Genomic DNA, 26,118 nt, shown 5'->3' with positions numbered 1-26,118 from the left:
CAAGGGTCATATTGTAACCCTAGCTGGCACAGATTGGAGGGGTTTACATATGATTGCTATTGCATTTCCAGTCTGATAGCTTATTTTTGTCCTATAATCAATTTATTATTAATGCTATAATATCTTTATTATATGTGTGCTATTATTTTTTAACCATAGTTGTTCTTCTTTCTTTGCCTCAGTTTCTGGTTCAAAGAAGAACACACTTTATACTTGTTGTCACATTTTAACAATCATTTTTTATATATATTCTTTAGCTTTTCCCTCCATCTCATACTGAATCATCTCCTGGGATTACTGCTAGTGTTCCTGTTCCAATAATTCTTCTCCTGGGAAATAACACTCAAATAATGGTTTAACTTGCAAATAACTAAATGCACATCCCACAGTTTAAAATTCTAGATTTAGAAAATAAATATCCATAAAAAGAATCTTTTTTGCATATGTTGTTTTGGCTATGCCAATAACATTTTATATCAGCAAAGCTATAAAACAATATCTAACTCCAGATATTCTCAGTTAGGCTAGAACAATTTCTGTCAAATATGTTTATGCTTAATGTATCCTATAGTACCTAATCAACAGGGTTTACAGTGTGTTGAAGGGCAATTGACATAGGTGTGAGGAAAAAAAGAGCTTTTAGGATGCCCTTCCCAGAAGAGTATGGGGGGGGGGGGCACTTGCATTGTTTTATGGAGTTAGGCTAATAATAGGAAGCTTCAAAGTGTTTTTTTATTTCAGCTCTAGTGTTCTCAATGGTAGACTTGAAAATATAAGGCACTCATTTGGCTGTTACATGTTACCAAGAATCAGCAGAAGTTTAAAATGTGTGGTCTGGCATAGGATCCAGCACCATATCTTCTGCACAAATTCTGCCCTTGAGCAGTCTGCTTTATCTGTTTGGCTTTTTTTCTGCTTATCTTAACAACTGAAAATGTACCAGAAAACCAATATATATGGCTAACTATTTGAAGAAGATTTAGTTTCCACTTGAAAATGTAGCTTGGGGCCTAACAAGTTTAGACTACCAACTGCTGTGTATGATTAATAATTCTTTTTCTGCTCAATATCCTTTCTGCTACTAACATACAGTATATGTCATTGAGATGCCCCCGTCTCTTTTCCTTTTATTTTGAAATTTCCATTTTGGCCAAATAATTTTTCACTATTATATTTTTTTATTGAGATGAAACCGTCACTCTTTTTTGTTTCTCTTAAATTTAAAGTATGCCTAAAACAGTTGCCCAGAAACAACTGAAATGCTGCAAATGAACTAAACAATTTGGAAACATTCACAATCATTTCACGCACCCCCTTTCCTTAAAGGAAAGCTACGATATGCACATAGCACTAACTATAACATATATATTCTTCTGGGTCCTGTTATTAGAGTGCTATTAAAAGCAAATAAAAGCAGGCTGAGAATCAGCCTTTACACTGGCATCAGCATTACCCTGTGTCTGCACCTGGAGTAATTGGGTAGGCCTGGGTGCAGGCAAACAGATCAGATTTCAGCGCAGAAATGTATACTTATGCATTTTGGAGAATATATGCAAGAATAAATAAGACACTATCACTTATTAGCTATATATTGGGCTTTGTGAGTTATATAATGACTTTTCCTGTGACAAACAGCAACAACAAAGAATTAGCACATTATCTAGAGAAATAACTCTCAAAATAAATATACAACTAAAGCCTTCTGTGTATGTGTGGGTTAAGACCTTACAATAGGTAGTAGCAGACACAATTAATGCCACATTCCTCTTTTCATTGGATTTGCAGTTTCCAAATCAGTTTTAATATCTTTACCCTTTTTGGCCACCTTTGAGGGAACAGTGCTACCATGCCAAATCTTCATATGCTATGAATATCACATACGTTTGAACTATATGCAGTAAAAAATGCAATGTTACAAATACTGCTGCCACATGAGCAAGTGTCTGCCTATGAACAGTGGCGTGCAGCAAATAAGTAGTATTCCTGTGATGCTATCATGTTTCCTTACTACCAATAGCAAGTGAATACCATATACAGTCTTTAAAGTATGGCTAGATTCATTAGACCTAGTCACATTTAGAGCCAAGTTAATTTCCTTAATTGCATCTGTTATCCTAGTCTAAAAGCATGGAATCCACTCCCCTATATGACAGCAAATTATGCAACAGTAAAGGTTTATGCCTTATAAAAAATAAATATGAAATGTTATGTTTCAGCAGCATACCTGTCACCTTGCAGCTGCCTAATAATGTTGGGATTTTTCATTTTAAAAATAACTATGAAAAATGTATGCTCCATCTCAAAATAATCCTATGCCATACATTCGTTACTTGTACCCCAAGCAATAAATAATAATAATATTTAAACTTGCTCACCTAAAATTATTCATTACGTTATTCCGATCTTGGTGCTATCAATAAGTGTAATTGTCCTTGCTGGATAGTTCTAATATTAAAAAAAACAAAAAAAAACAAAAAAGGAATATCTGTTGTGCAAAGAGATTTCAAAAGTGTATCTCATTTCATTCAACCGGATCTTCTTGTTTCATCATCCCTCACTGCTGTGCTATTTAGAGTCTTCCTGCAGCCCTGCACTTTGCAGAGAGCAAATTCATTTTTTTTAATTAGTAGACAGAGAGGCTGTGGTTGGAAATTCAACTAATTGGGCAGAAACTGACAAATCGTATCAGAAAAGTTTGAAAGTGTTTCTGTTTCTAAAAGAGGAACTTGTAGAGAAGGAAGCTGCGTTTTATAGAGCAAAAGCAGTTTTTCAGTTTTAACATCGCTGACACATGGAGAGGTACGTTATGCTTTATTTAATGCTGATGTTCCTTAAGAAAAAAAGGGTTTCGCTTATATTCGCTAGCCTATATTTATAATTGCCACATAGCAAGCATAAACACGGGCACATTGTCCCTTTACATGTCTGGGTGTAGATAGATAGTGGGGTTTTTTTGCAAGCATAGTATCTACCAGTTATCTAAAAAGCTCAGAAATAAGAAAATATTTTATTCCATAGGCGCAAGATTTCTCCTGTGTTTTTTTTGTTTTGTTTTTTACCTATTTACGTGTTTTATAGTAGCTTTAAGAAATAGTGATTTTGGAAAACCCCTGTTCTTTGTTATTGTATACATTGCCTTTTTGTGCCCAATCTACTCTCTATATTGTAAAAATGTAAGGTGCTGTGTGGCATTATATAAACATGGATTTGCATTGGCTAGGTTTACTTCTATCCCAAAATTAAAGTTTTGAACATTGAGCCAAAATCAAACTGTAACATTTTACACACACATCTATTTAATATAAACAGCTTCTTAGATGTTCCCCTGTACCATAGTACATATTGTCACAGAAATGATTTTATTTATAGTAATATAAGAGCTTTTATTTATTTACAAACCACGTTTTTTTGTTTAAGTAGATACTATACTGCTGAAGTATCAAAAAAAAGTTATGTTACATGTTTTTTCTAGTGAGCCAAATTTTGCAGCATTTTACGATGACATTTATTAAAATAGCCATTTAAATTACCGGCCTGGCCAGTAAAAATGATGCTTGATGCCAATGTTATTAATAGGGGAAAAAGGCAAAAATATAGGAAGGATGGTATTTTTTTCCAGAAAAGGTGGCAACCCTATCAGTAATGTGCAGTGTGGCCTGTCAGCTCTTGCTGTACTGCAGCACCCATGTCCCCAAAAAGCCTTATCTTTGAGGGCACCAAGTTGAGAATACTTAATTGAGATGCTTTGTAAGCTTTGTATGTCTCAGAAGACATATACAACAGGAAAAGGTTTCACTTTCTTTATAGTCATTGCCTCCTTCATGCAATGTGTTCATCGATTAGAGAGGAAGATCTCTTTAAATAAGTAATTTTGCATGCAGTGACAAGTTCAATCTCTGGAAAGACTTGCCCACTCCCAATTTAGTCTTTTTAAGTACTTTTTTGTTTGTCAACAAATTTTCTTTCCAAAGCATGATGTAAATAAATGTTATTAATAGCATGACGTGTAGCCATGGGTATCCTGTTTTGGCAGCTTCCCTCTGTGTTCTGTAATAGTATCTCTGGTATATGAATTTGGCTTGTGATATAGAAATTTTTAATCTCAAAAGACCATTGAGTGGTATGAGTGGTGTTGTTTGTGCAGTTCAAGGTGGAACACTCATCTTAATAATGATATCTCAACATCCTAAAGACAATGCCTACACTTCTTACTTCTACAGTCTTAACACTGTGAATTCACTGACGCCATATAACTAAAACGGATACTATACACAGTATTTTAGTTTCTTTTTCACTTCTTCCTTTTGTCTGTATAATTACTGGATTAAAAATGGGCAGTGGTGTATATTCATTTTGTATATTTGTGTTGCATTTTATTCTTAATACTGTTTTAACCCGCTGTTTATGTGAAGTGAACAGAACAATTTAAAGTACAAAATCACTGAAATGACAGTAAAGGGTAGATATTAAAAATGACACTGGCAAATGCTGTCAGATAGCATCTCCTCAGTGCTTCAATATGAAAAGTGGCAGGAAAGACTCATTAAAATGGGCAAATGAACCAAGGAGTATTTTCAAACCTAGTGCAAGGAATGAATGTATTGCATTGAAATCCATATGACATTAAATGACCTAAAAGTATCTTTGTGGCTAGGCATTTTTTAACAATTTGCCTTGCAAAGACTTAAGTCAGCATTATTCCAGTAGCAGGGAGCTACAGTATGTGACTGGGATGTCAAAGTAATGCACTAGCATGGAGTGTTCTTTTGAGAAATGTCCTGAGCAAAGTGTTATAGCTTGATGGCACACAATACCTAATTGCTTCTGCTTAATAAAAATCAGATAATCAAAGTTGAGCTTGCAGGTGCAGAGTATACAGAAAGTTAAAAAGAGAAACAGGATATAGCTCCAGAAAAGTTTGTTATCTTAAAGAACCTGCAGGAAAGCATAAGTCCTTCTTCATTCCCTTCCTCCTCCATAGCACTTTGGAAGTTTCTCTATCTCCCAGTAGCCTGAGGGGCTTAGAGCTCTTGCTTATCGCAGCCAAGTTACAGGCCACCACACGTCAGCATCAATCTAACAACTTTGACAGGCACTGTCACTGGGAAAAAAGCATAACCGGCTTAAGTCAGGGAAAATGATTTATTTAACAGATATATTTGTAATTTTCTGGTGGGATTTTGACTTATGTGAAGCGTTATTACTTTAACTCTTTCTTTCTGCATCTATAGTTAATCTAATTCCTCTGAGTACAGTTTATCAAATAAGCACAATGCATAGTTTTTTGGGATAATAAATATGGTTTGCATTTCAAGTGGAGTTAAAAATTGGAAGTTGTTTTTATTACTTGTTAGAGTATAAGTGTGGAGATATCAGCTTTGATTATTTTGATAAAATTTGATGCTATTTATGATAATTCAAAATGTAGAATAATACTGACACAATGCATTTAACTCCAATGAGGGCCCATATTCCAAAATGAGGGATGCATAGCTTTGTACAGCATTTAAAGTTACTGCCAATCTCATTATATTACTCCAGTTCAAGGCTTAAAAAATCTGCTGTCTCCATAGCGGGCAGGGTACAAGAAAAATAATTGAGAAGGTTCTTAATTCAGTCATTATTTGGTTGGCAAAGCAGTGTATATTCATCTGCTAACATAGCTGCAGTAACAATTGTAAAGGTGAACAGAATCTTTAAAATATCAGTTTTATGTGGTTAAAACTGTTACTGAGTACAAAGTTGCTAAGTCCACAAATATCAGGTCACCAAGCAAAAAGATCAGCCATGTGTTACTGCAAATGGGCCTCATATGAAAAGGCAATGATCACAATGATCTTCTGGATTCACAAACCAAATTTTTGGGGCACTAAACACTCACTGACACTCAAGAAATAGCATTATAAATTCCAAAATAGATTGCTCCTATGGACATTTTTGAAGCCAAGAATACTGTTAAAGGGCCGATGAACCCCTCTGCACTTGAATCAGAAAAAACTTCTAGTGTATATGGATGGTGGCATCATTACATTGGTTGCCTCTGAGAGCCCATTTTTACTAAGGCAAAGCTAATACCTTTGGTTATGTGAAAAGTAAAATGACACAATATGTCTGCATATATGCTCTAATTTTGGCACATGTATATTTAATAACAATATGGTGTTCAGGATGACTTTAAGATGGTAAATTGGGGTATATCTGCCTGAGAAATATAGGGGTATCAGATTGAAAGTGTTCACTGAAATATGTCAGTGTGTAAAGTGGCTACCCAAGGCTGGCAGCCATGGGTGTTATCACAAGCAGGGGCAGGGCCTTTGCTGAAAGAAGTAGGCATCTTCACACAATTGCAGTGAACTCAAACACACTTTATTAACAGCGACTTCTCATGGGGAGGCAATGTTAAGACTGGGCTCTGGTTGCTGACAAAAGATGACAGTAATATAATGCACAATATTTCCTCTCTCACACACATACAGCGCTTCTCACCAAAGCCTCCAGGACCCCTCTCCCATCTGGATGCCATTAGCCAATCAGGAGCTCTCTGTTCACTATGGACCGTTACCCCTCTGTGGTGACCATATTCACAGTGCCGAAGCTTTACCTGTAGGCTCTCCTATAACCCACCCTAAACACTCAGTTCCCTCTCTGGTGCACAGTTTGCCTCAGGGGCTCTACCTCTCTCTAAGCAATCCTAGTCAGGACAATAGCCTGTCCTTTCTAACTAACCCTCTCTGCTTTTCACTTTTCACATCTCCCCCACCCAAATGGCAGCATTTGCCATGCATATATCCCCTTCGTTTGCCAGCACCATTACATTTTCCTAAAACAAATAGCAGCTTTCACCCGGTGGCCATTTTCTCTCTGACACATCATCAGTTACATTTAAACCTGCAAACAGAATACCCTTATTCAGCGTAAATTTCATGAACAATGCAGGTTCACAAAAGCAGAACTTCCTTTAATAAAAAGTTCTGCTTTGATTGAGCACGTGGAAAAATACAAGCAGACAGCTAGAGCTGAGTTTTTATGGGAACCAGCAATGCCATGCCTTCTTTGGCTGCTTGACAGGAGGGCGTGTTTAGTAATCTGAGCTTAGAACAACTGAGCATGCCCACAAGCCAACAGCCAAAGCAAATTCCTGAGGGAGGGGGCCGAATGAGTTAGAATAGGAGAAGGAAATCTAAGTGATTAAGGGGATGCTGCAGCCTTTCTATTAACCTTTGAACCAGAATGGCAGGTATTTAAGGATTTCAAAAAGGCTGTTCAGTGATTAAATTTTTGTGTATGGGGTTTACATGTCCTTTAAGGAAAAAAATATTTATTTAATCTCCTTACAAGCATCTTCTTCTAGTCACTGTTGACATTGCTGGAGTGAGCAATGAATTACTGAATACCTCATGCAATAGTAACCTACCTTTCAGCACTTCTGGCCTGTCACTATTACATATTTCTAGCCTCCTTTAAATGCATCAAACCCTGAATCATTTCACTTATTGTACCCGGAACAAAGCCATGTCAAACTTGCTCAGAATCCAACAGTTCTTATATTCTAAATGTTAGCTATTTTGATTCATTATAGTATTATGAAATCACAGTCCATAATTTAGATTTATAAAGCTAGCTAATAACAATGATAAGTAAGAAACGTATCCTAGAGAGGCAAATGATTTTTTTTATTATGATTAAGTCTATAAATCAACAGAGATAAACATTGCTTAGGTGGTTATATTTAATGCAATATATTGGTTCCATCAATAATTCCGCTACACTTGCTTTTAAAGGAAACATGTTAGTAGTTATAAAAGACTGAATCTGAGCTTAGAGCAGGGATCTTTTACTTTACCATGCTGAAAATAAACATGCCGTTCCCCTAACCAGGGAAACTCGGTTGTGAATCAAGTGTCTGTCAGGGGAGCTATGTGCACAGAGCTGCACTTGCAAATGTTCATCTTACTCTTTCCAGAGCCACAGAGAGGAAATAGAATATTTTCTGCTTAACATACCCATGCAGCCTAAGTTTTCCCTTGTCTGGAATCATTTTGCTGAGTACAATCCTTCAGGGAGCCAATCTAGTTTACTATTACACTTTTACTACTTCCCATACAGATATAATGGTGCGCAGTATCGTTGACAATTTGGCTAATTGTTAAAAAAAAAGGGAAAAAAAATCTCATCATTGCTAAGGCCTCCTTGAAAAGAATAGTTTCCATGGGGAGACATCTAGCTCTTCTGTCTGCAATTTAGTGTGTGTTTAATAAACAAAGAGAGAAATCCATTGCTGAAAACTTCCATAAAGGAATTACTGATAAAAGGATCTTTTGTTTGACTGATTAAATTCCCAGACAGAAAGGGCTAATAAATGTAGCAGTACTTTTGCTGTTAATATTCTTTCTTAATGTGTTTTTTTTATTACTGGAGGAGATAGAACACTGTTATATGACATAGGTTAGAAAATGATTGTAGGCCTTAGGCAAAGTTCATTCTGAGGTCAGACATGATTGGCTGAGGCAGATGGGGCTGGGTGGAGGTCGAAGTTCAAACACCGCTGGCGGACTACAGCTTGGACATGCCTAAAGCTGTTTTAGGTCCAATTATCGCCATTATTTCTAGATTATACATGCATACCTCTTCCTGTGTTTAGATTTTGCAGAATATGGAAAACATATATTTTATTCACGTTGATCACAGAATAAGCAATTACCTAGAGCAGATGTCTACAGTTTTATGGGCTTGATGCGCCATCTTTAGCACCAAATCATTTTTCTCTCAAAATATAAATTTTGCATTGCTTAGATTTTACTTATCAGAGAGATATTCAGGGCATAGTCGTGCTCAGAAAAGAATCTTGGATTGCTTGGAGTGGTTTATAGTAGGGAAAAGCATTTCCCTGGGGCTTGAGGATCTAGAATGGAATGAGAGTTTTTACACCTGTTCTCTAGGGCACTTTAGAATATAGTTTTGATTTTTTAAATTATATTATGCAGACAAAATTAAAATTATATTAATGTAAAATTATTAGATATGTAGAGATGCTGTTGTTTGTATCATCAATAGACAACATGGGCAGATCGGTAAAAGCAAAAAAAGGGATCCATAATGAAAAGAAAAATGTAATATAAGCTTTCTAAATATAATCAATTAAACATGTTCTACTCTTAGCAATCTGTCTCTTGACATGCAGGCTTTTTGCCAAGCCTTGGTTTCCATACACTTATTTGCATGCATCATCATTTCAATACAAGCGGAATATGTTGGCACTTTATAAATAAATGTTAATGTACAATATGGACCCCCAGTCGTGGGATATATGGGATATTTGGGTCCTTAAAAAATTTGGACAGCACACATCTAGTGCTTAGTATCAATAACAGCAATATTGTTATTTTGGTGTAACTTAGTTATGGCTGTTGACATTTTCCTTTTAGGGAACCCTGGAATATCCATCATATAATTTATCTGAGAAAATTGAAAAGGGTAAATTGGCATTGGCAAGTTGCAAAGGAGCATGTATGACGAAAGTACCTTGAATGCTAGCTCAATTTTCCATATATTCTAATGCTTTGCACCTGTGCTTGTATTCATAAATGAACCATTTAATATCCCTTTTATGAAAAACAAATACATTAGTAAATTCACCACTGCACCAAAATGCATAGAATTCCCCAAATTAGTTAAGATTTGATACAGACATGTATCATTGAAGCAGTAAAATAGAACATGTATTTCCCAGACGAAAGTTGAATTTCCTTTGAAATTTGAAATTTACAGTAGATGATTTTGAGAACCAATAACATTACAAAAAAATGCTCAGTCTAAAAACCGGTGGTTGTATATGGTTTAGCGTTAAAAATGTTTTTTTTTTACTCAGATGCAGTAATACAGTGATTTTGTAAATCCATTCATATGAGAGGTATGAGATGGTGATTATTTGAAAGAAAAAAAATTGGGTCCTTTGAAACTCAATGGTGAAAAATTTTGTTTGATGTAAAAGGAATGTGAGCGGTGACAGTAAGATCAATGGCAGTATTTTCACTCAGTGAAGCATGAGAACCTCAGATAAGCGCAGTTAGTCAGAGAAATACTGACGGACATCGCCCTTTTACGGCTGGCATTTGGTCTCTAGTATTGATCTTAACTGTCACTGCCAACAAAGTATATTGAAGCTACATCTGTGTTTAGATAAAGCTACATTTGATAGGCTACATGAAGATCGATTTCTGCAGCAACAGGAAGGGTTAAACCCCTTGTCTTCTGCATTTGCGTTTATTGCATTTGGTACATTGCTGAAAGCCATTATAATCCTGTGCTGTCAGTCACAAACTAATCCATCATATTCTTCCACATTCTGCCTTAAGCTAAAACTCTTTGTTTAACAGCTGCCCATAAAGATGATAGGAAGCAAGAACTTCAACTTTTTTAGCTTTACAGCATTCAGCACTAACAGCTTGATATATTTCTTTCATTAATCAAGTCGTTCATTTTTTTAATAAAGAATCCACAGCTGCTATTCTTCTTATTGTTAAATTTTATTAAAAGCTACTTTGTCTTCTAGATAGGGACCATGCTGACCATGCTGGTGTTCCACCTACTCCAGCACAGAATGTTTTTTTTTTTTCTCAAATGGGCAGTTATTTAACAAATCAAAAAAAAAAAATGCAGTTTACAGAGGAAAAATGCATGGGCTACAATTCAAATTAAACATTTTTCTGGAAGATTGGTAACTATATAAAAGAGAAAAAGAGAGATTGCGGGGCTCCTTTACTAACCCAGGGCATATTTGCACCAGTAGCGCAAGCAGCAATTTACCCCATGGAAAACCAGAAATCTATTTCTTTTATTTGTAATAAACTATAATTGTCTTAGAAAGTAGATAGGCTTTTTGAAAGGGTGGTTCTGGTGTTGCCAACTTTTGGCCTGCATTATACCAGCCTTTGGGTCAGGCCTGGACTGGAAATCTGTGGATTTTAATAAATTCCAGAGGGCTGCTGTAAATTGCCATTGGCAGTCACAGTTTTTTGGGCTGGTGGGGACCTTCTGGGTCTCTGCGTGCTTAAAATGCCAGGGCCTATTTTAAACTTCAGTCTGCACCTGCTTCGGGTCAGGGGTGGCAATGACGGCACTTGGGGAGCGTTTATGACATGGGGTGGGAATATGGGCAAGTGGGCCTGTTCATATTAGGGGAATCAGGCATTGCATAAGGTACATTGCCAGTAAATGTGTAATACCAGCCCTGGCTGGTGATTTACCAGCTAGGGGTTAGGTTAATGTCTTGGCTTAACTAGGAAGGACCTGGGTGGATCAGGGCAAGTAGTATGTATAACTGTGTTTAGAGTTTCCTAAAAAGGCAAAATAATATTCAAAGCAATATGATTTTAGATTTGTATTGGAGCTATTCCAATGTACATAAAATATGTCTGATATGAAAAGATTAGTCAAAATTAAAGGTATTCATATAGATAATATTTTATATTCACTTTCAAAAGTGAATATTTCTATTACTGTTGAAAATGTATTTTAATTTATATTTGTTTATTGCACTGGCAACAAAACATGCAACTACAATTCATCCCCAAAAATGATAAGACTCCAAGCACAGGTTCATTTAAAAATGAATTTAAAGAAGCTGAAAGCATCAAAACCTTGGAGATGTGCTGATCTCTTAATTGCATTTAGAATACTTTTACTTTCAAATCAAGCCACAAAATACGGAGGTATTGATTATAATCAAGAATCTTCTGCTTGTTTTATTACTTATCCCCCTTCAAACACCAGCAATATTAATGTGCTGTGTTTGTTTTGTTTCCATGAATGCTTTCTCTTCTCTCGTTCTGTTATGAAATAAGGAGATTCACAAGTACATGAGTATCCATATGTTAATAAGAAAGCAAATGATTAGAACAAAGGCGCTGAAGTCTATACTGAAAGCTTTAGAAACTTGCAGGTTTCATATATTGGTCCAGATTCAGTTTTATACATATACTGAAACCACTTATCAGTCAGTTTACCACTGGGTCCCCTATATAAGTTACATTATAAGTTACATTTTTGCATACGTCTTTTTTTTATTATTGCAATAGTGTTATGGGCTGCCCAAGTGCAGTTATTACTTTTTTCAGGAAATCCTATATATAAACTATTTCTCTATGGCACTATACAGGATATTTTTGCTTACTTAAAGTTTTAATTTTTATAAGATAAATCCTGCAAAGTCTCTAAACATAGACCCTACATTTAAGACAGAAATAATTACACAACACTTTGTGTCATTTAAAGTAGTTTTGGTTGACCATATAGTGTTAGTAGAAGCTACTTTCACTGACAACCCCATAATGTTTACAGTGTGCCATCTGTGTAAAATGAACATATTGAATTAATATGTATTTCCTGCTAAGATAAGACTGAAAAAGTGTTTAAATTGAGGCTTTTTGGGTTTTGTTATGTGTGCAATACTTCATGTCAATTGGTCGCCAGACAACAGTGAAAATATTATGCCATTAGCACCTTATATTATTATTCACAGCGCCGGATTCCCCATTCGCGCCTTCGCGAGTGCCGCCCTAGGCCCAGGCCTTTGTGGCCTCGCCCACAAATCCCGGCCTGGTTATACATGACATTTTGTATACAATTTGCTCTGTAACTGGTACTATAACCAGGGTCGGAGTGGCCCGCGAGGATTCCAGGAGAAAACCCAATGGGCTTCGGCTCTCATGTGACCCACCAACCCAGACCCACTCCCCTGCATGGACCGCCCCATCAAAGTTAAAGTGGAGGAAGAAGGTACGCAGTCAATGTCAAAAGGAGGGCCCTTGAAGTTGCAGCCCCGGTGGGAACACAATGCCCCAGTCTGACGCTGACTATAAAACAGCTCTTAATGTTCACTTAATAACTACTTAATTTGGATTAAATAGTATAATTCTCAGAATAAGAACATTCCATGAAACAGCCCAACTAATACATTCCACCTAAATGAGGCAGTTGATATTTTTTTAAGATGTGAATGTTACCTTATGTCTGAACCTACATCAGGATTATGTTTGTACACTATAACTCACACTTGATGTATTTGTGTCAGTAGCTGCTATTTTTAGAGATAAGGTTGATATAACATTTCCTGTGCACAGTCCATTAGCATATCACATTACCTATCACGCTCATATGCAGTGCTACATATTCATAAGAAAACTGCTCCATAAAGAGAAAATGAGATAATATTTTTATGTGAAATGTGTTTATGGGAAAGAAATATGATCATTGTCTGATAGATGTCTTATTTTACTTTGGATATCCATCAAAATGCCACAAAAAAGTAGAAAATGATCACATCTCCAAGACGGAAGATCATGATTAATTAGTGAAGGAATTTGCAAATTGTATGCCAATGTACAGAAGCATAAGATTATTCCTGTCTAAAATAAACAAAAAAACTGCATACGACATACAGGATACTATAAGCTGATGTCAGATATGAACAGATAAAAGGCTTGAAACATTGCTGGAATGCCTGAAACATTGCTGGAATGCCCTAAGATGTATGCAATAAAGGTATTTTAAATAAGAAACACTAAGGGGCACATTTACTAACCCACGAACGGGCCGAATGCGTCCGATTGCGTTTTTTTCGTAATGATCAGTAATTTTGCGATTTTTTTCGGCGTCTTTACGATTTTTGCGTAAAAACGCGAGTTTTTCGGCGTCTTTACGATTTTTGCGTAAAAACGCGAGTTTTTCGGTGTCTTTACGATTTTTGCGTAAAAACGCGAGTTTTTCGTAGCCATTACGAAAGTTGCGCAAAGTCGCGATTTTTTCGTAGCGTTAAAACTTGCGCGAAACGTTGCGCCTTTTAAGTTTTAACGCTACGAAAAAGGCGAGACTTTACGCGAAAGTGTTAACGCTACGAAAAAATCGCGACTTTGCGCAACTTTCATAATGGCTACGAAAAACTCGCGTTTTTACGCAAAAATCGTAAAGACGCCGAAAAAAATCACAAAAAATACGAAAAAGTCGCAAAATGTTCGTTTCCAATCGGAATTTTTCCAATTCGGATTCGAAATCGTGTCTTAGTAAATCAGCCCCTAATAGTGCTGTTCTAAATAGTTTTTCGCTTGGATGTGCCGATGGGAAGTGGCCATTGGAGAACTTGCACTACTGCTAAGCTTATTCAAGGTATCATACTGACTACTACTTGCAAAAAGAAGATATGAACATTTTATAGACATAAAGGGACATTTGCTCTAAAATGGACACAGAGGAGCTTATTGAAACAATTTATTAAAGTGGAGTTTTCACCATAAGAAATAATTCCAAATTATTTTCTATTGAGCAAAATAAACTTCACTTACTCTATATAAATAATATAAACCTTGTTTCCTTCATTCTTGGAATTACACAATCACAGCAAGCAGACAGGCAGCATTTTGTGGGCACTGTTATTAATGCAAACTTTGTATCATGCCAATCTTATTTATGTGCCAGAATAGGGGCATTATGCACATGCCCATGCACTGGCTACATAATTAGATGGTGAAGGAAAAGGAAAATGAGTGCTGAATGGAAAGTGAAAGCAATTGTCTACCCCGCCTCTATGCTGAAAGCTTAGAGGCGGGGCAAGCAATAGATGATTGACAACTGGGAATTTTAAATGCCTTTATAATGGGTATGGATGTCTTAATAAAAAAGGATTTGGGGTTACATGTTTAATTTGAAAAGGACTTTTATAAAACAGTTTTTTACATCTGGGTGATAGGTCCACTTTCCAAATCTGCTCCTGCATTTCAACATAGTTGCCATTGTGTGCATTCTGCCTTTTCTGACGGTGAGCAACTGCACTTATTGATGCTGAGGAATCCCGGGGCTGCCACCACACATTATCTGTCAGTAGCACAGGGTTCCCACAGTGTGTTGAGTCAATAGACGCAGCCAATTAAATGGAAACAAATCACACTTCAAAAGTGATGCAACCTCCACTCTGAAAATGTTAGATGCAAGTTGCACAGGAAATGCATTAAAAAGAAAGCACATTGGCTTCCATTTGTGTGCATTAGACGTAATAGCAACAGATTCAATTATGCTGGAATTATGGGGAAAACCACTGCATTGGTAAAAAGCATTGTGATTTGCGTTCTAATTGCTCTTGCATTCAACAATACTGCAGTTAAATGAATAAGCAGAGGAGAATTTAGCGCTAGTGCATATTGTTTGTTTCTGTTTTGCTTTTCCTTCCACTGTAGTCAGATGTGCAAAATGTTGCTAAGTTTGTGTTGTTGAGGGGTGCATTGAAGAGTGGGTGCCTTTTTGTTGCTTTTGGAGTATATGTATAACTTTGAAAAGATTGCATTGCAGTAACCTGTAGGCAGTAGTTGCATGAAAAAATTCATATCTTCAAGGGCCATATAGCACAATAGGCATAATAATGCATTTGTATATAAAAGAAGATTTATATATGCAATGCAGAGCATGGACGGGCCGAGCCGACTGGGCGCCCTAGGCAACCCAGTCGGCCCCCTAGCCCTGCACCTGCGCTATCAGATCGCAACCCCCCTGCGCATGCACAGTTCGCATGGGGGGGCTGCGATTCAACAAGCGCCAGGGGCAATGAAAACAGAGCAGGAGCACAGAGTAGGGGTTGGCAAGAGAGGCTCCTGCCTGGCACCCCCCAATCGTTGCACCCTAGGCAGCTGCCTCTTCTGCCTACCCCTAGTTCTGGCCCTGATGCAGAGGGATCATCAAGAATTAGTGACATTTTTAGTTACAGGTTGCATATTATTAAAAAAAAACTGCTATAATATAGGGAACCTTTGTGTCTTCCCAATTATTATTAACATCAAAACTCAATGTTGCCACACAGTACGTAGGTGTATTACAGAGGTGCAGTTGAGCCACTATTGACATCAGTGGGCAACTGAGGTCTTTTTACACACACAACTCTTCTCTTCTTCAATGCATATGCCAGTCTACTTAGCTAATGTCACTCACTCTGTAGTGTACTATGCATGCCTGGGACCCAACGGAAGCTGTTTCATTCACTTTCATAGGTTTAATTATACTAACATACCCAGCCCACAGCTTTCCAAATGTCAGTTATTTGCAATTCCAAGCATTCCTAATGCTTATTATTTCTGCTGTCATAGTCAGTTATCTTTTTTGCCACTTATCCTTAATTGCTCTTATGCTCTTTGGGGGTTTACTTAAGGTTTTTCACTTATTTTGTGATCTAGTAAATATTGTCACCCTGCTTACCTTCACTTTACCCTTCCTATACTCTTCCCCTTTCTTAAGGTCCCCATACACAGGCCGATAGTAACTGCCGATATCGGTCCCTTGGACCGATTCGGCAGCTTATCGGCCCATGTAGGGGCAGAAACGAGGGGCCAGGTTAAGAAATTCAGTCTGCTCATTGATGCAGTCCCCGAACTGTCTGCTCCATTGACGCCAATATAATTTTTTTTTTACCCAAACGCTCCCCAATATTGCCCACCCATAGTTGGGGATATCGGGTGAAGATCTGCTCGCTTGGCGATCTCGCCAAGCGAGTGGATCTCAACTTGTACGGGGGCCTTTAGTTTCTTATCTAAAGATACCAGTTCTCTATTTGAAGTAAATTACTAGCCTAAAAATGTTCCTTTAGCCATGATCTACCCTCAGTAATATATTTTCTTTTTTAAGTAGCCGTTAAACAACACAGTGACAAGCATAATTTTATTGTTGAGGGGCATTTATCAAACAGGTTAAGATTTTGACAGTGAAAGTTAAATAAAAAAAGCTTTTGCATGTTTCACTTCCCTTTTACTCTTGCTCCATAGCAGAACATGAAGATAATATAGATATGTTCATTATAATGCAGTGACTTGTAGCACACCTTTCTATTCTTGTGAATGTACATGAATTTAACTCAGGGATAAATAATAAAGCAGAACTACAGAAAAGTGCATTTTTCATTTCATCTGTTTTGTTAATTTTCTTTCCAGCCAGGGCTCCTTTCTGTTTAAAAATGTATTGGCACAAGGATCTTTCTAAGGAAGCACTGCACAGCTATCTTACTTTTATTCTCAGGGATCTCTTGCATTGGATTTGGCTTGTGCATTTTCCAATTTTACTACACTGTGCATGTGCAAGCCCAAACCTACACAAGGGATTTTTGGCAATTAGAAATACAATGATGGTTCTGCATTATAAATATCACCTGGCCAGTGCACTTAAAACAAAACATTTTTTCAGGGAAAAAAAAACCATTTTAATTAGTGATAATTAGGGGGGAGGGATGGTCTGACATTATTCCCAGTAAATTAGCCTTTCTGTGGCATTTTGATATCAAAGATTTGGTAGTCCAGAACAAATATGGGATTAGAGGCATATTTATATATATATAGGCATGCATGGGCCTGTGGTTAGGGTGGCAGCTTTTAGGGGTGGCTCTCATGTGCCTAAATAATAGATTTTTTTGGGGGGGGGTTTGTTCTCTGCTGCTAAAGAATTTAGGCATAAATCTGACAACAGAGCTGGGGGGTGAGGGTATATGTGGCCACAATGTGTGGAGGTGACGTCACTTGGGACCAGAAGTGATATAAAGGGTGTGACGTAATTTCTGCCAGCTAGGGGGCACATATATGTATAGTGCCTAGGGTTGTTCCAAACCTAAATACAGCTTTGTATGGGATCCCTTATGCAGAAACCCATTAAACAGAAAGCTCTAAACTACAAGAATCATTTTTTTCTGTAATGGCAAAACAGTACCATGTACCAGTACCAGAAACATCCCTTATCTAAAAAAAAAAAAAAAAAAAAAACAGGCCCCAAGTAGTACATATAATAGCAGTAGCACCAGATTGCACCAATAAATAGCTTCCCAGAGGGTCAGACCTAAGAAATGCTGAACTGATGCTGTTCCCCCTGAATAGCTGTACCTTTAATGTGAGTCACAGGTACTCGAATGCTGCTTCAGTGACTGGACAAATTCATGCGCTCAGACAAAACCTCTCATATCATAATGTTATTGGAGCTTGCTATAGTGCAGTATGGAAAAAGAATAAGGAATGCTTTACAATGTGAAAGGGAAGTCAAGATCACTTAAGGTTAGCTTGATGAAAAGCTGAGTCCCGGATTTAATGTAAATCGATTACATCTGTGCTAATTATTATTACTTCAGTTGTTATTGTTATTATCTACAATGCATTATTGCTAATTAATTATTTTTGGTATTGTAAATCAAAAATCCATTTTCCATCCATTTAATGTTTTGTTGGCCTTCGGTATGGTAATAGAGAGAGACAGAACACAAAGCTCTTTCACTTGCTGCTTAGCAGCACTTTGTCTCATCTCCCACACTGTATGTTGCCGACAACAATTATTGGCCTTGTAAATTCAGCAAAGTGTCGTTGAGGCTGTTGAACAGGATGCAACAACAGGATGTGGGCGAATGTGACTCACTCCTACCTACTACATCTCTTGTGCAGCCCACAGACTTGTTTACCCGATTACAAAAGGAGTTAGACAAAGAGAGTACTAAATGATTTAACCCATATTTTCTCTGGATGGGAGTCCCTAGGATATGTGTAATACAGGTATTACACTGGATTAAATCTTACATGATTTCTTCTGTTTTACGATTGCTCCCTTAGACAATGCTAAATGCAGAATGGCACCCAAAATAAGTTACAATATACTCAATAATCTCATTTTCAAAAGGGTGCTTTATTGTAATAGATACAGATATGGGAGCTGTTATCCAGAATACTCAGGACCTAGGGTTTTCTGGATAAGGGGTATTTGATTCTCAACTGGAAGCATCAAATCTTATATCAGATAAATACCTTTTAAACATTACTTAAAGAACAGGATCAATCCAATAAAGATTAATTATATCTTAGTTGGTATCAAGTTGGTGTCTGTTATGCAGAATACCATAGCTACCAACTGTCCTGATGTTTGTGGGACAGACCCTCTTTTGACAGCTCAACCGGCAATCCCAGATTCTTACTGAAAAGTCCCTCATTTGCCTTGGATCTTCTGCACTGAATGCTAAAATCTGAACAAGCTACACCAACACTGAGATACAATTGTAACTAATAAGCTAAACTGGTCTCTTAGGGGAACTGAGACTTGCAGCTTAAAGGGCAATTCAGCTAAACAATAACACATAAAACAGGGCCCCCAAACCCCCAGAAACTTTAAATAACCAGTCAAATTTAGTCAAATGGGAGTGGTATTTAGGGGGTGTAATCACAGATATGGGCATGGTCAAAAAAAATTGCTGCGCTGTGCGCATTTCTTTTTTTTCCTCTTTCCATTTTCAAAATGTTGGAAGGTATGGAAGGTATGGGGTTTTCTGGATAAGGGGTCTTTCCATTATTTGCATCACCATATCTTAAATCTAAACATTAATTAAACCTAATAGAATTGCTTGCCTCCGATAAGGATTGATTATATCTTAGTTAGGATCAAGTACAAGCAGGGTTGGACTGTGGTGGGGGCCCCTGAGGTGTTAGTCGTGGGGGGGGGGGGGCACCCCAATTACAGCTGAGTACAACAACAATGCATACTGCAAAAATAAAAGGGAAAACAAATGATTATAGATTCAAACAGGAGAGATAGAGGACCCCGTTAGCTGCTACCTATGTCCTTGGACCAACATTGCACTTTAAAGCAACAAATGCTATTCTCATCTCTCAAAAAAGGAAAATTCAAAGCCAGTACTGAATGGGGCTGCCATTGTTCAAACGATTTCATTGCATAACAGAGGAAACATTAGAATGTTCCCCACAACAGTTACTGATAATAACAAGATATGCAGTGACAGTAGATTTTGTAAAAAAAAAAAAATACAGCACCTTTTAAGGATTAACCTGTATTTATAAAAATTAAAAAAATGGTTCCCTCCTTTGCATTCCCTGTCATTTTGTGGTGTCTGAAAGCACTACATAAAATAAATGTATAGAAGATTTTTAGTGATGGCTGGCTGTAGTTGCAATACTTGTTGCTTAGCTAAAGGACAGGACTTCAAGCTTTCCTTCATCTCTTTAAGAATTCCTCTGGAGAGAATACTCACAGATAGAAGATTTAAAAGATGGTGTGGTGTATCGGCAATACCCAGGAGGGTCTGTATTTAAAGGTTACCACAAAGAGGTCAAATATGATGGGGAGGTGAAAGTTTGACTCTACAGATGTTATGTACACCCAGTGGAATAATGAGAACCCGTGTAATGCTTTCACTTTTCAATTCTGTGTTTCTGGTCTGTTAAGTGTGCTGGGGGTTAATGATAACATGATATCTTAGACCTGTGTTATAATAGCAGTTTGTAATTCACATGCCATTATTTGTTATATGGTTTTACTTATTATCACTGTTTTTTTGCAATGTTATCACACCATAGGTTTTCTGTACCCAGATGGCTAGCATAAGTATTCTTGCATCAGTTATTATGACATGATAAATAATCACATAATCTATGCCGCTATCATGGAACTACTATTATTAGTACGCCTGAGGACTTTTTTTTTTTTTTTGCTTTTTTTCATGGCTCATTTGTTTGTCTTGTAAATGAACAACAGTGTTTGAAATCAGGTCACTTGCCACAGTAAAAGAATCTAGGCTGCATACCATAAATATGCAACCTTAGCAGTAACAGTGTTTCCAGCAATCCCAGCTACAAGAACTACAACTTCCAGCATCCCTGACCTGGAGGGAATTCTGGGATGTGTAGCTCTACAAAAGCTGTAAAGAAAAAAAGTTGTATATAATTTGCTCTTGAAAGTTTTACTTTATTGTTATATAATCTATTACAACTTTAATAACTGATATATATTAAAAGACATACACTTTTCCAAGGTAGATTAACCAATACAATGTGCACTTATAAATGCTACATTGTGATTGGTTATCTGATTAAAGCTCTAGTAAACTTTGCACCTTTTGTTACATAACCCCATTAGACAGTAGTGAATGAATATATGCTAAATGCATATATGTGTATTTAATCATCATAAAGAACGGTCCTTCTTTTTCTGTATAGGAGGAGGATTGTAAATATATTAGCTGTGTTTGGCCAACATAAATTTACGGTATTTTAATGTATTTCCTTTGCCAAGTGCTTATATGTGCTTATAGACTTCAAGATCACATACAGAATTTGTATAACACAAAACCCCTGAGAAAATGCACATAAGCTAAGATTAAAGGAGAAGGAAAGGCTAAGTCACTTGGGGGTGCCAAAATGTTAGGCGCCCCCAGTGACTTTAATCGCTTACCTTCTACCCCGGGCTGGTGCCCCTGTTAGGAGAAAACCACACTGGCCCAGGGTACCTGTAGCGAGGGTCTTCTCAGCTGAAAAGCTGAACTTTAACAAAAGAGTCGGCTTTTCACTCTACTGCGCATGCGCCGGCCCAGGGATTTTGACAAAGAAGGAAGCGCTCGCTGCAGCTACCCTGGGCTCGTGCAGTTTTCTCCTAACAGGGGCACCAGCTTGGGGTAAAAGGTAAGCAATTAAAGTCACTTGGGGGTGCATAACATTTTGGCACCCCCAAGTGACTTAGTCTTTCCTTCTCCTTTAAGGGGAACTATAGGCCACAATTAAACAAGGTGTAACACCTTCCATACCAAATAAATAGGATAAACCCATCTGCACATTAAAGCTGAACCTAAGGATTTGCCTTGCAAAGTAACAATTTAGTAGTTGTACAGAAGTCTATAACAGTCATTGTTTTTTTTATCTTTAGTTTCAGTTGACCAGCCAACATTTTCAGGAATTTGCCATTTTACCTCATTGTGTTTTAAAGGTCAATTTCTCCATATAGCCATAGACTGTAACAATGTAGACTGAAGTGTGCTGTAGGGTATATGCAGTGTATACCCAAAAATTCCAACAATCCAAAGAAAACCATGAACAAATTAGACTGCTCCTTCATCTGTTCCAGCGAGCTCATTACGCCCCAAAAAGTTGACAAAGTTTCAATAGGTTTCCTTAATCTACTGAAACCATGTCAGCTTTTTTGGTAAACCCTGTCTCTGCAATAATGGGACTGCCCCACCTGAAAAGGACTTGTTGTCAGTATAAATTACAATATTTGGATCTGTATATTGTGCTATGTGCATATCATTCCATGGCGGCTGCTAGGTGGTATTCTTACATCACACTGCAGAATATGTGCAGGTTTTTAATTCCTTAGTCAGAGCAACATTTTTTGCATTTAAATCAGTGTGGCACACAATCTTTCCTGACATGTATTCTCTAATGAAGAAAACTGCTCAAATAATGTATACTGCTTAATGAATCAGTTTATTAGCAGAGTACATCTGCTTTATATTACATAGAGACAAATTAAAGAGGCTTTTATGATGCTCTGAAATTGCCTGTTAAACAAAGTAAGAATTAATACAAAATAAATTACATTCTCTTTGTGCTGATTCTATCCAGCTGCACCCCTGCCTTGAAAGCGACATTTAAAAAGAACACAAATTAGTTGCTAATTTCCAAGTGACATCTCCAAGCAATTGCTAAGTCCTCTACAAATCTATATTAACATATGTATCTTTATTAGGTTAGTAATTTGACTATTGAGAACCTGCCATAATGGGATCTGTAATATGTAATGCTTTACAAGCTTTTATAGCAGGCAGGACTATAAATGGTCATGTACAAGATGGATGTCTACTTTACAGTAATAAGGGCCCAATTACACAACACAAGTGTACAATGTGCAATTTTTGATGCACTTTGCCATGCTTTTCCCACAATTCCAGCATTGTTACATCCTAATCTAGTTAGTAAGTAGTTTAAAAGATCATCTTTGCATGTTGCCTGGCTGTAGACAGCATATGAACTGAAATGTTGGTAAAGCATAAATTTAGTGGGACTTATATATTGGGCAGCAGATGAACATACTGTTATCATGCCTTATACTTGCCAATGTGATTCATTGTCATGTACTGACCAAGGCAGGAGATGGTAATGTTAATGTGAAAGCTTCATGACATCCTATCCCTTTAACCTAGCCCTAACCTTTACTCTGCAAAGTGTGTGCTGCAGCATTAATCATTGTTGAGAATGCTTGGTCACCCCTCAGGAAACACATATGACTGGTCACTTGTATTCTCCACTCATTGTAGCAGGCAAAAACCATGATACAAAATATTCAGTGAGAAGGAATATGCACCTTTTTATAGTTCAGTTTCCAACTGACAGCCAGAATATACACAGTATAGCACATTTGGTCCAATAACAGGGTGATATGATAAAATATATAGGGAGCATACCTAAATGCAATCACTATAAACCAACAAATTATCAGATCTTAAATTCATTTGTTTATTGCTGATTTAAATATTTCTATTTCTCCATTAAATCCTTCTGTTATGGAAACCTTTAGTGACTTTTAGGTGAGGTAAAACAAAAAAAAATCAAAATAGCTATCTGGCTTATTTATTATGCTTTTCTGTGCTCAACCCTTTGGGTTTTTTTTATTAAAAGGTGCATAACAGCTTTCATCAGGTGAAAATTATTCTATCCTATGGGTCAGAATCTTGTTATCCAACTGCAGAAAAATGAATTGCAATTCAAATCTTGGGGAACATTTTTCTGCAAGGAGACAACAAAATGACAATGTTAGGCAATTATTACAATTAATAGTCTGCGTAAAAAGTAAATTTTTCAAAAACATGTGAAATTGGTCTTCCACAGAAAAGGTGGAAGATAAAATCTATCTCTTTTTCTGCTGAGCATGACTTCCTACAAAAGGTAACGGTAAACAAACCTAAGTAGTCACAGCACTTCAATATACAAATAATATTTAAACTTCTCTAGAATAATAAAGGTATTTTCGTACTAGCTTTCTTTAACAAGTATACAAAAATAATAACAATACTAACAAATGGGTTTGTATAACATTTTAGCATATGCATGAGCTCCCCCATATATTTTCAGCTTACAACTATAACAAAATAAATGTGCTCTTAAAATGTGATTAAAGTTTGCCTTTGACATCAACTGTGACCTCATGAAGTTAGATGTCCTCTGTAGACCTGTGGGTAAGTGACATTTATCAGTAGACATCTAATTGCAGTAGTTGCCTTGTGGCCTATGTGACATAATCCAAAATAATTTTCTTCTTAGCAGCTGTTTGTCTCACCCATATTCCCTCTCACATTCATGTCTGCTGCAAATAGACTAGTCTCATCACAGTGCAACAGAGCATGCATTCAAGATATTTTATTTACAATCCTAATCTACCACGTGCAGGAAAAAGTAAAATAATTGGTATAGCGGCACATCTTAATGAAATATTACCTAGCAGTAAATATTAAAGACATATAAAAGACATATCAAAAATCTTTCTTGAGCAAAAACAGTTATAAGAGCCATATTGCCTTAATATATTTATGCTTACACATTTGAACAATAGCCTATTAACTTTCATGACACCATTAAATGAATCCCATCAACACAAAGAAAATCAATGCTTGGAGAAGGCCTCAATAAAGCATGTTCCCTACTCTTGCCCTAGACTATTACTTTCCTAAGACAAATTGCATGTTTTAAAATGGTGTGAATGAACGCAATTAGGTGGACCTTCACTAAGCTGGACAATGACACTGAATAATTTATCAATACACCAAAATCAATACAATAAAGCTGTAATGTGGATACATTTGAAAAGCCACCGGGAAAAGTGCACTGGTTAGTTTTGTACAGACATTTCCGAGCTCTAAATTTCAGTCCTGCCCTGTTAACAAATGTAGTGATAAGAACACTATTTTATGAATCTACATAGCCCAGCTATTTTTGCATAGGTTCCTGTCAACAAAACAAAATGTTATATTTCTCTGTATATTTGCCTCGGTGGAGCATGACTAATTTCCATGACAGATTCAGAAAGCCATTTCTTCCCAGTATTTCAGACAGTAACAGAGCATCATGGTGGCACAATTGCCCAGCAGCACTTGAGTCCTGCTTCTGATTCTAGCCAGGGCAGGGGACCATTGTATGTGAAAATGATAGGGGCCTTAGATTGTAAGCTCCATTTTAACAGGGACTAACTTGAAATATGTATAATCTCAAAAAAGTGCTGGAATAAAAAAAAGAATAATATTAACAGTAACAGCAATTCAACTATCTGCATATCCACTTACTCCTCTATCCCTATCTCTATTGAGTTGATTCTCTACTGTTAAAGGTAGCAAACCATGGGGCAAATTTATCAAAATGTAAGATTAGAGTTCACCCATTTTCTGTTCATCTACCTATGGGATTTTTAGAAGCATATTTATCAAATAGTTAATGGTTTCACCCACTGATAAATACACATAACAATGAATAGAAAGTGGGTAAATTTTTCTGTGGCGAGCTCTAATCTCTCATTTTGATAAATCTGCACTATGTAAGAGAGCACCTATTTAGCCAGTCAATCAAAACAATCAAATGTAGTTTTCTCACTTCTAAATGGGATAAAAATCATTGTGTTTAATTAGCTACACACAATTGCACAATTTGGTGTATTCTGAAAATGAAAGATAATTTGCAATCTTCTAGCAGAATGTTTTTAAGGCCATCACCTGACATGTAAGAAGCTATTACTGCATATGCCAATACACATACATCAACCTTGCAGATAGTAAAATGGGGCAAATTGCAGCAGTGAGCAGTGAAAGACCCAAGTATCATATGTTACAGTTAAAATTAACCACCTGGGAAAGGACCAAAGAGAAAAAAGAGCCTGTAGAGAAAAGCACTCAAGCCTTGCAAATAATTAATTCATCCATTATTTATTAATAAAACACTCCCATGCCCTTTTTTAAATACCCAGCAACATAGCTTTATTGATTCGCAATATTACAATTAGTGATTAACGGATCTGTCCTATTTTGCTTCATTGTATAATTTGGGAAACTGTGGTAAAATTTGCAGAATATGTTGGAGTCTATGGCTGTTTTTTCACTGGGACTTTTTTGTGATAAAAAAAATTGTGGCCAATTTCAGTGGTTTCCTAAAAATATTCACTCATGTCGAAATGGCGAATTTTACCGTGAATCTATACCTGCCAAAAACTTTTGATTACAGTAGTAGTACAGTAGTAAGGAGAAGGAAAAGCATTTTAGCATTTTAATCCCAATAGATTAGTCACAATAGTGCA

At 36.8% G+C, this 26,118-nt stretch overlaps 1 protein-coding gene across 30 annotated transcripts in view; it reads left to right on the top strand.

Annotated features, from left to right (window-relative positions):
* Nucleotides 1–26,118, top strand: part of celf2 (CUGBP, Elav-like family member 2) — a 278,315-nt gene that overhangs the window by 83,772 nt on the left and 168,425 nt on the right. Inside the window, exon 1 of one of the 30 annotated variants that reach the window (XM_031897548.1) lies at nucleotides 2,721–2,799. Coding sequence (XP_031753408.1) covers nucleotides 2,792–2,799 — 8 coding nt within the window. The 5' untranslated portion in view covers nucleotides 2,721–2,791. 30 annotated transcript variants of the gene reach the window in all.

Source organism: Xenopus tropicalis, chromosome 3, assembly GCF_000004195.4.
Source record: "Xenopus tropicalis strain Nigerian chromosome 3, UCB_Xtro_10.0, whole genome shotgun sequence".
In the NCBI taxonomy this organism is placed as follows: domain Eukaryota; kingdom Metazoa; phylum Chordata; class Amphibia; order Anura; family Pipidae; genus Xenopus; species Xenopus tropicalis.
This window is presented reverse-complemented; position numbering and strand designations above follow the sequence as displayed.